The following is a 15,577-nucleotide window of genomic DNA, read 5'->3' as shown; positions in this document are numbered from 1 at the left end:
ACTCACGCTTTAGTTTCATAGAAGGTGACGATGTGTGAAGCCAAGTCTCTGAGAATTTCTGTACTTGAGTTATATTTCCACGAAAATATAATGGCATCCAAAATATTCTTCTTGGTTATGAAGGATCCAACAGGGAATGACTCAGGGAGCCCCCTGTAGAGAGCCAGGGTCTCGGGGCTAAGACTGTGTGGTCGGGAGATCAGAGGAAGATGCTGGTCTGTAAGTATAAAGCAAAGGGGAAGGGGGCAGGTTTATAACCAAGAGCGATTCAAACATATATATCCGCACTCTGAATACGTTAGGGTCTATAGAAACATTAAAGCGCACCAATCACCAGGATTTTCCTATATAACCTAAAGCCAGTGCTATAGTGGCACTATCAGGCTGATTCTATACATACCTTTAGTTGTCAGCTAGGATGTAATGTTTTAGAAACAAGCAAGTAAAGTTTGTAAAATGAGCAGTTTTTTTATTGGTAGCAGCTGCCGATCAGCTGATAGCTGGGGTGGGTATTCATAATGATTCCAGCCCCCCCCCCCCCCCCGCCTGTCTGTCCTCCCCCTATCTGTTATTTATGCTAATTCTATTATAAAAGTGTTTTACTAAGTGGCTAGAAGGACCTTGCTAATGTTATACCCATGTGACCAGAAGGGGCAGGGCCTCGGCCAACAGAAAAATAATGGTGCTTCTTGATATAAGCTATGTTGGCTTGACCCCGTCCCTTCTGGTCACATGGGTATGACATCAGCAAAGGTCCTTCTAGCCACTTAGTAAAATGCTTCTACACTAGAATTAGCATAAATAAGAGATAGGGGAGGACGGAAAGGCAGGAATCATTATTCTTTTGGCGCAGTGAGGGTTAATGTAATTTTCCTATTTAGCAGCTCCTGATTAGTTCTCCTCTGGTGCAGCCGGTTTGTGATCACTCCCATCTCCTTAAAATAGTCACATAATCCATCACATGGTGCCGGTAATAGAATTAATTCTGTTTGACCACCTTAGAGGGAAGAAGTTCTCTAGGAGCTGCTGGTGATCGGCTGATGGTACTTTTGCTTTGCTACTCTTTGAAGCCAAGTCATCTGCAGCCTTGATGTCTGACTGCAGCCGTGAAGTTCGTTGGTATAACCTTTTGTCTATGTCCCTGTGTCTCTCCTCCTTACTGTGTGTCATTACTGTAGTGGAGACATCTAGCGTACTCACCGGCCTTGTCACTATACTGGATGAGTGGAGGGACAGTAAGGGACTAGGGACGTGACAGCGACGAGGGGAAGAACTTGTATAGGGCAAAACACTGGTCATTGTCAGGTGTCCTATCTCACGCTCACTACCATCAGGCTCCTCCTCTCCTATACCATCCCCGTTGAAACCCTTGTATGTCACCTTGCACCGGACAGTCGTAAGTCCGTGTGCATCTGTCATGCTGTGTTTTGGGCACTCGCCAGTCCGAGCATAACATACTGTCAACCGACCTAAGTGAAGTGAGATGGTTTGGGCTGAGTTGAATGCTGAAGGCCAAACAGCAACAGCACCTCTGGTAACTCCTTCAAGGCTGATGGAAGCCATCCCCGCTCTTGATCTGCTGAAGCTGCCAAAAGGCTCTAAAGCTAGGGAATCTAAGGAGTAAACCTATTCTGGTTTGTTTCACATGTTTCTTTACTCCTTGTTTCCATCAGTGGTTTTGCTGCCTCTAGTCTGAATCTACTAAGTGCACATTCTAATAAGAAATAAGGAAAACCATTGCATGACAAGGTGTGGCCAAACTTTTGACCAGAGAGATAGATAAAGAAGAGTCAGGACGCATAATTAACTCAACACCAAGATGATAAATTACTTTGTACTTAACGAATACTTATAGCAATGACTCGTTAGCATTCCAGACATCATATTACAGTCCAACTGGAAACATCTCTGGATTTATCCACTGACTGACGGCCAACACTGCGCTAAGAATAGGACACTGCAGCAGACCAAGAATTTGGGAGCCTCATAGCTGATACTGTAGGAGCGTAATACCTGCATAATCCCTACTGGACACATATAGTATGTGTACGAGATGTGATTTTTTTTTGCCGATGGTTCCTCATATACTCCATCAATGACCATGTTGAGATCCAACGTGCTTGATCAAACTTTCCCATAACCTTGGATGTCACAGGATAGTCTGGATCCGCATATACTGTATATACGAGACCCCTTCCATGCTCCCTCACTCTCCTGCAGACTCTAACCATATACTGACACCCTAAAAATGTAAGATAAGAGCTACTTACCACTGGTCTCATTGGTGCCAACGAGATACAACCCATCATCTCTGATCTTGCCTTGTAAACCAATCCTATAATAGACTTTTCCATCGCTAGAACAGATGACCAATGTGTGACCCTGAACTGCAGCTCCAGGGGGGCCTTTTAGTTCAATGAAGTTGTATGGAATCGATCCTTGCAGCACCCCCACCTCATTGATTACAAGCCTCCCTGGGGTGGAAGGTATCCCGGGATATGTGGAGATTGGTGTCTGTCGCGAGGTCACAAATGGAGCTTTGGATGATAATACAGACTCGCACTCATTCTTCGTAAGAGGTGTAATCCTGGTGATCTGGAACAGAAATCAAAACCATGACCCTTTGTATAATGTCATCATGTCATATGTTCAGTGTAATAGTCGTATCGCAATTGATTGGAGTCTAAATAATAACAGCCCATTAGTCTGGACCATCAAATCCTATAGCAAGTTCTGAACATGTAACCGAGATCCTCTTTGGGGCCCAAATTTGAGCTTGAGGCCATTAGTTGGCTGATATGACTCTCCAAGTGCATCAGTGAGCCTAAAGTTCCCGTAATAGTGACCAGTACACTGGTTGCCCTTTCTTGGATCACTTTTGGTTGAGACTAACGACTGCATACAGAAACACCTCACAAGATCTGCCGTATACCAGGAAAGCGCCACAAGATCTGCCGCATACCACGAAAACTCCACAAGACCTGCCGTATACCACAAAAACTCCACAAGACCTGCCAAATAACAGGAAAACTCCACAAGACCAATCGTATTCCAGGAACACCCCACAATGCCTACCATATACCACAAAAACTCCACAAGACCTGCTATATGAGGAAAACTCCACAAAGCCTGCCATATACCAGGAAAACTCCATAAGACCTGCCGTATACCAGGAAAAGTCCACAAAGCCTGCCATATACCAGGAAAACTCCACAAGTTCTGCCATATACCAGGAAAAGTCCACAAGAGCTGCCGTATACTGGTAACATCCCACAAGACCCGCCGTATACCACAAAACCTCCACGAGGCCTGCCGTATATCATGAAAACTCCACGAGGCCTGCCGTATATTAAGAAAACTCCACAAGGCCTGCCGTATATCATGAAAACGCCACAAGGCCTGCCACGTACTAGGAACACCCCACAATACCCAACAAATACCAGGAGCACCTTTTAAGACCTACCACATACCAAGAACACCTCACAAGGCCTGCTGTAAAGCAGAAACACCCCACAAGATCTATGATATACCACTCCCAACATGGTCTCCTGTTCCCAGGTCCTGTGCATGCCGCACAGGTCTCCTAGAAACTCCATTAGGGCTCACACATGCTCCTGATTCTTAAAGGGACAGCATGTGAACCACAAGTGCACCCAGTCGTCTATTGTTGGTAACCATTAGGTATTTCAGGCACCTTTCTCCCTTGGGGGGTGCCTGAGCCTTTTTGTCCGCACCTTCATTGTCACACACTATAAGCTGGGGTGGGATTCAAAATTTTTATAACACGTTCCTCAATTGTGTTTGGAAACCACACCTAATTTAACACCAAGTCCCATTTGGATAATACACCCATTTTCACGCACCCTTACCACAAAATACAAGTAGTGGTTACTAAAAATAATGAAACCTTCTTACCCTTCCTACACTTTCAATGACAGTCTCATTGCCTCCTGTTGAGTACCAGTTGTTCCAGTCAAACTGTCAGTCACTTCTTAGCTTGGCGTATTGTATTAATGGGTTTTTCTACAATTTTTGATAACTTGTACTAAGGGAACCTCAAACTGAAAAAAAATGACCACCCGTCCATCTGTCACCAATCTCTGGCCTCAGCAGCCACAGGACAAATATGTGCAAGTAACCACCGAGGCCAAGGGATGACGGAAGCAGTCAGGATATCATCCCATACAGTTAAAAAGGTTCTCCACTCCTGGACAACCCCTTTCAGTTTTCCGAATGTGTCTAGTAATGAAAAAATCATCCCTACGTCCCGGACAGGCACTGTTCTAAGCACTTGGGACTACTTTTTGCTGGTTTTGCTAACAGGCTATGATTTTAATCCCACCCCTGAATGTGAGTGATGTCTCTACACACCAAAAATGAAGCCTGTGCAGGGGCATAAGTATAGGGAGATGCACCTAGATGCTTGTTCCTAAAGATGGTGATGGGCCACAGAAGAAGACATCAGTATTATAAATATACATATTAGGTGGGCAACCTCGTTAAAGATTTGGCATCCTGGGATTTTTATGTTGTGTCTCAAATCTCGTTCCATCTAGGTCCAGGTGGATCCTGCAAACTAGAACCCTCATTTTCCCATGTACCTGAAAACTGTTATGGTCCAACGGTGCAAACCCATGGCAGCGACTCAAAGACTCATCCTCTAGGAGAAATTTTTCGTCCTCGCGTATGGCCTCCTGCTTTGGTGTCAAAACATTTAGAAGGCCCGAAGCGTCATCTCTGGCTTGTGAGACGTAGACAACAGCATCCACCAGACCGTCTACCATCACAGGCGTGTTAATGGTATATTCCTTGCCCGGACGATAATACAAAGCAACCGCGTCTGCCCCGTTCTGTATGGTGTTAGGCGATAACAGAATGTGCGGCTTTGGGGTCATCCTGATACTGCCCACCAGGAAGTAGCCATGTTTATCGGTGAATTGCCCCATGAGGCTAATGACACGATAAGCCAAATTGTTCTTCCCATTGTAGAGCACGAGCCAGTAGCCTGCCAGGCTGACCGAGCCACCGCTTGTGTGGTAGAGCTCCACAAATTCAGAGTCTTCAGCTGATCCCGGAGTATTTGGGTTGACTTCATTGATTACCAGAACTGGAGGTGTGTTTGTCGGCCAAGCTGTAGAAATAGAAGAAAGGAGGTCAGTGCTTTATCGAGTACTTGGGAGCTCCTACTTGTCAACTTTTGGCCACGTTTTGTGGCATGTTCTGGGGTACCATGCCCTTTTTGGCTCATATGGCTACCCATGTGCATCAATGAGCTTTTATAACAGGCCATGACCAATTTTGGGGTGTTCCGGGAAGGTTTAATGAATTAATAACACAGGAACCACTATTCACAATAGGTGATGTCACAGCTCACCTCCTCCTCCTGTACAATGACTAATAACACCTTTTATACAGTAGATAACAGGATCCACCATTAGCAATATGTGATGTCACAGCTCACCTGCTCCTCCTGTACAAGGACTAATAACACCTTTATATACAGTAGATAACAGGATTCACCATTAGCAATATGTGATGTCACAGCTCACCTGCTTCTCCTGTATAATTACTAATAATACCTTTATATACAGTAGATAACAGGATCCACCATTAGCAATATGTGATGTCACAGCTCACCTGCTCCTCCTGTACAAGGACTAATCACACCTTTATATACAGTAGATAACAGGATCCACCATTAGCAATATGTGATGTCACAGCTCACCTTCTTCTCCTGTATAATTACTAATAACACCTTGATATACAGTAGATAACAGGATCCACCATTAGCAATATGTGATGTCACAGCTCACCTGCTCCTCCTGTACAAGGACTAATAACACCTTTATATACAGTAGATAACAGGATTCACCATTAGCAATATGTGATGTCACAGCTCACCTGCTTCTCCTGTATAATTACTAATAATACCTTTATATACAGTAGATAACAGGATCCACCATTAGCAATATGTGATGTCACAGCTCACCTGCTCCTCCTGTACAAGGACTAATAACACCTTTATATACAGTAGATAACAGGATTCACCATTAGCAATATGTGATGTCACAGCTCACCTGCTTCTCCTGTATAATTACTAATAATACCTTTATATACAGTAGATAACAGGATCCACCATTAGCAATATGTGATGTCACAGCTCACCTGCTCCTCCTGTACAAGGACTAATCACACCTTTATATACAGTAGATAACAGGATCCACCATTAGCAATATGTGATGTCACAGCTCACCTTCTTCTCCTGTATAATTACTAATAACACCTTGATATACAGTAGATAACAGGATCCACCATTAGCAATATGTGATGTCACAGCTCACCTGCTCCTCCTGTACAAGGACTAATAACACCTTTATATACAGTAGATAACAGGATTCACCATTAGCAATATGTGATGTCACAGCTCACCTGCTTCTCCTGTATAATTACTAATAATACCTTTATATACAGTAGATAACAGGATCCACCATTAGCAATATGTGATGTCACAGCTCACCTGCTCCTCCTGTACAAGGACTAATAACACCTTTATATACAGTAGATAACAGGATCCACCATTAGCAATATGTGATGTCACAGCTCACCTTCTCCTGTATAATTACTAATAACACCTTGATATACAGTAGATAACAGGATCCACCATTAGCAATATGTGATGTCACAGCTCACCTGCTCCTCCTGTACAAGGACTAATAACACCTTTATATACAGTAGATAACAGGATCCACCATTAGCAATATGTGATGTCACAGCTCACCTTCTTCTCCTGTATAATTACTAATAACACTTTTATATACAGTAGATAACAGGATCCACCATTAGCAATATGTGATGTCACAGCTCACCTGCTCCTCCTGTACAAGGACTAATAACACCTTTATATACAGTAGATAACAGGATCCACCATTAGCAATGTGATGTCACAGCTCACCTGCTCCTCCTGTACAAGAACTAATAACACCTTTATATAGTAGATAACAGGATCCACGATTAGCAATATGTGATCTCACAGCTCACGTGCTCCTCCTGTACAAGGACTAATAACACCTTTATATACAGTAGATAACAGGATCCACCATTAGCAATATGTGATGTCACAGCTCACCTCCTCCTCCTGTACAATGACTGATATCACCTCTATATTCAGTAGATAACACAGGATCCACCATTCACAATAGGTGATGACACAGCTCACCTCCTCCTCCTGTACAAGGACTGATAACACCTTATAAGATGGATGCTGGACATGTCATAGAGCGGAGTTATGTATCACAGAGGTGGTTATCCTCTGTGATGTAAGCCTGGAAGCTAGTGCCAATACGTATAGTAATGAGAGAGTTAATAGGGCTGACAATGGCCAGGTTTATGAGCAGTCAGAGAGATGGGTGGGACTGGCTGCTCATATATCCCCACTGCGGGGCGTGGTATGGTGAACATAAGAAAGTTCAGGTGAAGTCATTAGCTGTATGTGTGTGGAGGTAAGAAGTCCTCCTGGGTGAAATCTCCATAGTTGTATTGTGTGCTGGATTATCACTGTGGTGCCTTTATTAGGACTGTGTATCCTGTTTTTCTACAAAGAAAGGCAGTTTATTTTCATATTTTGTATCTTGCTCTATAGAGTTTTAATGAAGCAGCCTAGACGTTTTGTTTAAAGCTACCACCCATGCCTACCTCAATCATTGCCGAGTGAGCCGATCCCTACAACCTCTATATACATTAGTTAACACAGGATCCACTATTCACAATAGTTGATGTCACAGCTCACCTCCTTCCCCTCCTGTGCAATGGCTGATAACTCCTCTAGATATAGTAGATAACACAGGGTCTACCATTCACAATAGTTGATGTCACAGCTCACCTTCTCCTCCTCCTGTACAATGACTGATAACCTCTATATACAGTAGATACCAGGATCCAACATTTATAATATGTGATGTCACAGCTCACTTCCTCCTCCTGTACAATGAATAATAACACATCTATACACAGTAGATAACACAGGGTCTACCATTCACAATAGGTGATGTCACAGCTCGCCTTCTCCTCCTCCTGTACAATGACTGATAACCTCTATATACAGTAGATACCAGGATCCAACATTTATAATATGTGATGTCACAGCTCACTTCCTCCTCCTGTACAATGAATGATAACACATCTATACACAGTAGATAACACAGGATCCACCATTCACAATAGTTGATGTCACAGCTCACCTCCTTCCCCTCCTGTACAATGGCTGATAACTCCTCTAGATATAGCAGATAACAGAGGATCTACCATTCACAATAGGTGATGTCACAGCTCACCTTCTCCTCCTCCTGTACAATGGCTGATAACCTCTATATACAGTAGATACCAGGATCCAACATTTATAATATGTGATGTCACAGCTCACTTCCTCCTCCTGTACAATGAATAATAACACATCTATACACAGTAGATAACACAGGATCTACCATTCACAATAGGTGATGTCACAGCTCACCTACTCCTCCTCCTGTACAATGAATGATAACACATCTATACACAGTAGATAACACAGGATTCACCATTCACAATAGTTGATGTCACAGCTCACCTCCTTCCCCTCCTGTACAATGGCTGATAACTCCTCTAGATATAGTAGATAACACAGGATCTACCATTTCCAATAGGTGATGTCACAGCTCACCTTCTCCTCCTCCTGTACAATGGCTGATAACCTCTATATACAGTAGATCACAGGATCCAACATTTAAATAGGTGGTGTCACAGCTCACTTCCTCCTCCTGTACAATGACTATTAACACCTTTATATACAGTAGATAACAGGATCCACCATTAGCAATATGTGATGTCACAGCTCACCGCCTCCTCCTCTTGTACAATGACTGATAACACCACTAAATACAACTGATAAAACTGTATCCACCATCTACATTAGGTGATGTCACAGCTCACCTCCTCCCCCTCCTGTACAATGACTGCTAACACCTCTATATACAGTAGCTAACACTGAATTCACCATCTAGTATAGGAGATACCACAGCTCACCTCCCCCCTCCTGTACAATGACTGATAACACCTCTATATACAGTAGCTAACACTGAATTCATCATCCAATATAGGAGATGTCACAGCTCACCTCCCTCCCCTCCCTCTACAATGACCTTTACACTTATAAGAGCCTGCTATGTAAATACTTCAATACAACTCAATGATTTCATAAGGTAATGCTGCGACATCGCTAGAGATCTCGTTAGCGATGTGAAATTCTAGATCACAAGTGCGATCTTTCGAGATCGCACATGCGTTAAATGACCTATGTGCGCTCTCAAAAGATCGCATTTGCGATCTAGAATCTCACATCGCTAATGGGATCGCTAGCGATGTCGCAGCATGTAAAGTACCCTTTAGATCCAGCAATCAAGTCCAAAAAGTTAGTAAAAAATTGAAAAACCTTTATATCATTCTATTAACAAATCCATCATATGCAGGTATGAAAAAGAGGACTCGTTTCGGACTTTGTCCTTATTCTGTCTCTAACAGATTTACCTGAGGCTGTGATTAGCAATATGTGCATATGAGGCTCCGATCTAGCATTGTTTAGTGCTGGCGGGCAAAGCTTCCTTGCAATATAATTCGTAACACTGAATATTGGGGAGACATTTATTGCGGTATATTTGTGCAGTACAGTGCAGTATTGTACATTGTTTACAACGTCAATTACCTGAAGGTGGCATTGGCACGTTACTCGGATGTGGGCAGACGGCGAAGGTGGCATTCTTGTTCTGTACAGTTATAACTCTCCCCGTCAATAGAAAGGGCAGGACGACATCTAATTCGACATTTTGAGGAGACAATGTAGCGTTGGGTCTCACATGAAGAGTAAGCTGGTGTGACTGGCATGTGAGGTTGGCATCTATACAAATACAGAAAACAGAGTTAGTGCGGCCCCTGTTCTCCATTTCCCAGAACTACAATTAGACACCAGACCGCTGTATTATGTATAGGCAGAGGTGGTGGCTATCTTGCGGAAATGTGGTAATTGCCAAAATAGCAATCCCCTTTACTCTATTCCTTATAACAGATGAAAAAAGGGAACTTGGACATCATTTCACACGAAACCCTAAAAATTGGACGGACAAAATTGTTGGCACTTTTCCAAAATTGTGGGTAAACAACTTTGGCGGGCTTTGCACGTTGCGACATCGCAAGCCGATGCTGCGATGTCGCACGCGATAGTCCCCGCCCCCGTCGCAGGTACGATATCGTGGGATAGCTGGCGTAGCGAAAATTATCGCTACGCCAGCTTCACATGCACTCACCTGCCCTGCAATCGTCGCTCTGGCCGGCAACCCGCCTCCTTCCTAAGGGGGCGGGTCGTGCGGCGTCATAGCGACGTCACACGGCAGGTGGCCAATAGCGGCAGAGGGGCGGAGATGAGCAGGATGTAAACATCCCGCCCACCTCCGTCCTTCCGCATAGCCGCCGGCGGCAGGTAAGGAGATGTTCCTCGCTCCTGCAGCTTCATACACAGCAATGTGTGCTGCCGCAGGAACGAGGAACAACATCGTACCTGTCGCGGCACCGGCATTATGGAAATGTCGGTGAATGCAACGATGATACGATAACGACGTTTTTGCGCTCGTTCATCGTATCATCTAGGATTTACACAGTACGATGTCGAAAGTGACGCCATGTGTGCGTCACATTCGATTTGACCCCACCGACATCGCACGTGCGATGTCGCAACGTGCAAAGCCGCCCTTTGTTCCAAGCACGTGATGTTCGTTCGAACTCACCTGTGACAATTAACAGGTTTGGGCAATATGAAAATCACACCAGAAACCAGATAAAAAAGTTGACTAAATTTTTGCTTTGTGCGTCTTTTTGCCACACTAAAGGCCCCGTCACACACAGAGATAAATCTTTGGCAGATCTGTGGTTGCAGTCAAATCATGGACATATTGTCCCATTTGTACACAGCCACAAACCTGGCACTGATTGTCCACAATTTCACTGCAACCACAGATTTATCTCTATGTGTGACAGGGCCTTAGGGTGGCTTTGCATGCTACGATATCAGTACCGATATCGCTAGTATGCGACCCGCCCCCATCGTTTGTGCGAAACGGGCATATCGCTGCCCATCGCGCACAAAATCGCGCACCCGCGTCACACATACCTGCATAGCGACGTCGCTGTGACCGGCGTACCGCCTCCTTTCTAAGGGGGCGGTCCATTCGGCGTCACATCGATGTCACTAAGCGGCCGCCCAATGAAAGCGGAGGGGCAGAGATGAGCGGGACGAACATCCCGCCCATCTCCTTCCTTCCGCATTGTGGCCGGCGGCAGATAAGGAGATGTTCCTCGTTCCTACGGGGGTCACACACAGCGATGTGTGCTGCTGCAGGAACGAGGAACAACAACGGCAAAGCGACAGTATCGATAATTGGGAGCGGACCCCCATGTCAACGAGGAGCGATTTTGCACGTTTTTGCAACGATCCAAAATTGCTCCTTGGAGTCACACACTACGAGATCGCTACAGCGGCCGGATGTGCGTCACAAATTTCGTGACCCCAACGAGATCGCTGTAGCAAAATAGTAGCGTGTAAAGCCCGCTTTAAGCATGGAGAACAAAAAGAGGAGAAGAGAACTGTCTGAGGACTTGAGAACCAAAATTGTTGAAAAATGTCAATAATCTCAAGGTTACAAGTCCATCTCCAGAGATCTTGATGTTGCTTTACCCACAGTCAATCAAGAAGTTCACAACCCATAGCACAATAGCTAATCTCCCGGGACGTGAACGGCAGAGAAAAATTGATGAAAGGTTGCAACACAGAAACGTCCGGATGGTGGATAAGCAGCCTCAATCTATTTCCAAAGAAATACAAGCCATCCTGCAGGATCAGGGGGCATTAGTGTCAGCACAAACTATTCGCCCCCATTTGAATGAAATTAAACACTATGGAGGAGACCCAGGAGGACCCCATTGCTGACACAGAGGCATAAAAAGCTACACTACAGTTACCAAAATGTACGTGAGTAACTAAAATCCTTCTGGGAAAGTGTCTTGTGGACAGATGAGACTGAGATAGAGTTTTTGATAAAGCACATCATTCTACTGTTTTCCGAAAACAGAATGAGGCCTGCAAAGAAAAGAACACAGGACCTACAGTCAAGCATGGTGGAGGTCAGAGATGTTTTTGTGGTTGTTTTGCTGCGTCTGGAACTGGACGCCATGACTGTGTGCAAGACATCATGAAATCTGAAGACTACCAAGGATTTTGGGTCTCAAAGTAGTACCCAGTGTCAGATTCTGGGTTTACGTCCTACGTCATGTGTCTTCCAGCAGGACAAAGACCCCAAACACTTCAAGAAACCCCCAGAAATGGATGGAAACAAAGCACTGGAGAGTTCTGAAGTGGCAGCAGGGACTACGGATCTAAATCCCATTGAAACTTGTGGAGAGATCTTAAAATTGCTGTTGGGAGAAGGGAAGAGAAGATGCCTTCAAATATGAGAGACCTAGAACAGTTTATAAAGAAGAATCCAAAATTCCAGGTGAGAGGAGTAAGAAGCTTGTTATATGAAGCGATTGATTGCAGTTACTTATTCCAAATCTGTGCAACCAAATATTAAGTTGAGGGGGACAACAATTTTGTCCGGCCCATTTTGGGGTTTTGGTCCAATTTGCCTTCTTTCTGTATTTTTTATGTTGTTCTAATACAACCAAAGGAAATAAACATGTGTATAACTAAAACTGTGTAATTGCAATAATATTCTTGGAGAAATACTTCATTTTTCTGGAACAATTTTAAGGGTGCCAACACTTTCGGCCATGACTGTATTTGTCATTACAGTCCTGGCTGACCTATTTATTACAGTCCCATGATCCAATGGTCCCAACTCACCTGTAAAAATGCTTGAAGATACGTGACATTTGCAGAGAGACTGCCAGGACCTGACCACCGCGTTCAGAACCTTAGAGGAGATCTGGTCTCCCTCCCATTCAGAGCAATCTGCATTAAGATAACAGGGATAAAAAACCAGCACCAAGTCCATTAATATAAGAGTAGTAGGAATAGTCTTATTAACATAATACAATAGCGCCACCCTTGTCCATGGGCCGTGTCTGGTATTACAGCTCAGCCACAGTCAGTCATATATAGGGTCAATGAGAATTTATGTGGACTTTTGTTACCTGCAGTTATCTCAAAGCAAAGCCTCAGACTGTGGTAGGCCGAACCTTGGGGACAAATATTTGGCAGCCCTGGAGTGCTCCCTCCGAGGATAAAAAGGGTGTCCTCATCCTCCCTGCATAGGCTGGCCGAAATGTTCACATCCCTAAAGGTGGAGAATAAAAACAATGCATTACCCAGGATGATCTGTACATATCGCCATCTATATTATTAAAGAGGACAATTCACTGGATTTTTTTCATTTATACTGAGCACATCCTTCAATTGCTCAAAATCCACTGGTTCTGGAACAGTTTTTAGTTTTTCTTCTGTGCCCCTCCATTCCAAGTTATGCCCCCCGGAAATAAAATTGCATCTTTTCCGCTAAGGCTAAACTGACTCTCCGCCTCTCTCCCCCACTATGGCGGATATCACAGACTGCTCTCCTAATGCCTTATTAGCATTGTAATCCGCCCACTGAGGACGGTCCAAGGTGGACCGAAACGTTGTGCTTATTATAGCTTTCTTTTCATCATTAAAAGAAACACTTTCCGTCTACCATTTGAACGCCAAGTGTCTTAACATTACTGATCATTGGATTGGATTGGACCCTACTTAGGCACCATACGCATGGAAGGGCCGTGGTCATCTTCGATTTGTTCCTAAGATATGGCCTCCTCTTCCCTGAGTGTATAAATATAGTATTTTTTAGCTAAGTGGCCATGGTTCTCAACTTTTCTCTGAGCGTCATCTCTAGGATACACCCGATTGGCTAAAATGACTTTATTTACATAAAGGGAACCTTACGCACCTTAGGCACCTTGCGCATGGAAGTGCCATGGTCATCTTCAATTTGTTCCCGAGGTATGGCCTCCTCTTCCCTGAGTGTATAAATCTAGCAATTATTTATTTTTTTCTAAGTGGGCGTGGATATCAACTTTTCTCTGTGAGTGCCATCTCTAGGACACGCCCTATTGGATAAAATGACTTTATTTACATAAAGGGAACCTTAGGCACCTTGCACCCGGAAGTGCCGTGGTCATCTTCGATTTGTTCCAGAGATATGGCCTTCTCTTCCCTGAGTATATAAATTAAGTATTTTTTTAGCTAAATGGGCGTGATTCTAAACTTTTCTTTGTGAGCATTATCTATAGGACACGCCCCATTGGCTAAAATGACTTTATTTACACACCTTGCGCATGGAAGTGCTGTGGTCATCTTCAATTTGTTACCAAGATATATCCTCCTCTTCCCTGAGTGTATAAATCTAGTATTTTTTAACTAAGTGGCCATGGTTCTCAACTTTTCTCTGTCAGCGTCATCTCTAGGACACGCCCCATTGGCTAAAATGACTTTATTTACATAAAGGGAACCTTACGCACCTTAGGCACCTTGCGCATGGAAGTGCCATGGTCATCTTCAATTTGTTCCCGAGGTATGGCCTCCTCTTCCCTGAGTGTATAAATCTAGCAATTATTTATTTTTTTCTAAGTGGGCGTGGATATCAACTTTTCTCTGTGAGTGCCATCTCTAGGACACGCCCTATTGGATAAAATGACTTTATTTACATAAAGGGAACCTTAGGCACCTTGCACCCGGAAGTGCCGTGGTCATCTTCGATTTGTTCCAGAGATATGGCCTTCTCTTCCCTGAGTATATAAATTAAGTATTTTTTTAGCTAAATGGGCGTGATTCTAAACTTTTCTTTGTGAGCATTATCTATAGGACACGCCCCATTGGCTAAAATGACTTTATTTACACACCTTGCGCATGGAAGTGCTGTGGTCATCTTCAATTTGTTACCAAGATATATCCTCCTCTTCCCTGAGTGTATAAATCTAGTATTTTTTAACTAAGTGGCCATGGTTCTCAACTTTTCTCTGTCAGCGTCATCTCTAGGACACGCCCCATTGGATAAAATGACTTTATTTACATAAAGGGAACGTTACGCACCTTAGGCAGCTTGCGCATGGAAATGCCATGGTCATCTTCAATTTGTTCCCGAGGTATGGCTTCCTCTTCCCTGAGTGTATAAATCTAGCATTTTCTAATTTTTGTTTGCTAAGTGGGCTTGGTTATCAACTTTTCTCTGTGAGCGTCATCTCTAGGACATGCCCTATTGGCTAAAATTACTTTATTTACATAAAGGGAACCTTACGCACCTTAGGCACCTTGCACACGGAAGTGCCATGGTCATCTTCGATTTGTTCCAGAAATATGGCCTTCTCTTCCCTGAGTGTATAAATCTAATATTTTTTAGCTAAGTGGGCATGGTTATCAACTTTCTCTGTGAGCGTTATCTATAGGACACGCCCCATTGGCTAAAATGACTTTATTTACATAAAGGGAACCTTATGCACCTTAGGCACCTTGCACCCAGAAGTGCCG

At 43.9% G+C, this 15,577-nt stretch overlaps 1 protein-coding gene across 2 annotated transcripts in view; it reads right to left on the bottom strand.

Moving 5' to 3' along the window:
• Positions 1 to 15,577, bottom strand: part of LOC142245504 (uncharacterized) — a 41,724-nt gene that overhangs the window by 15,900 nt on the left and 10,247 nt on the right. For both annotated transcript variants that reach the window (XM_075318255.1, XM_075318254.1), the window contains exons 5-10: positions 13,213 to 13,355; positions 12,923 to 13,030; positions 9,734 to 9,925; positions 4,602 to 5,131; positions 2,271 to 2,595; positions 7 to 217 (exon numbers count right to left, since the gene is read on the bottom strand). In XM_075318255.1, the coding sequence (XP_075174370.1) occupies positions 7 to 217; positions 2,271 to 2,595; positions 4,602 to 5,131; positions 9,734 to 9,925; positions 12,923 to 13,030; positions 13,213 to 13,355 (1,509 nt within the window). The remainder of the gene's footprint in view (positions 1 to 6; positions 218 to 2,270; positions 2,596 to 4,601; positions 5,132 to 9,733; positions 9,926 to 12,922; positions 13,031 to 13,212; positions 13,356 to 15,577) is intronic.

This window comes from Anomaloglossus baeobatrachus, chromosome 7, assembly GCF_048569485.1.
Source record: "Anomaloglossus baeobatrachus isolate aAnoBae1 chromosome 7, aAnoBae1.hap1, whole genome shotgun sequence".
Lineage (NCBI taxonomy): Eukaryota > Metazoa > Chordata > Amphibia > Anura > Aromobatidae > Anomaloglossus > Anomaloglossus baeobatrachus.
This window is presented reverse-complemented; position numbering and strand designations above follow the sequence as displayed.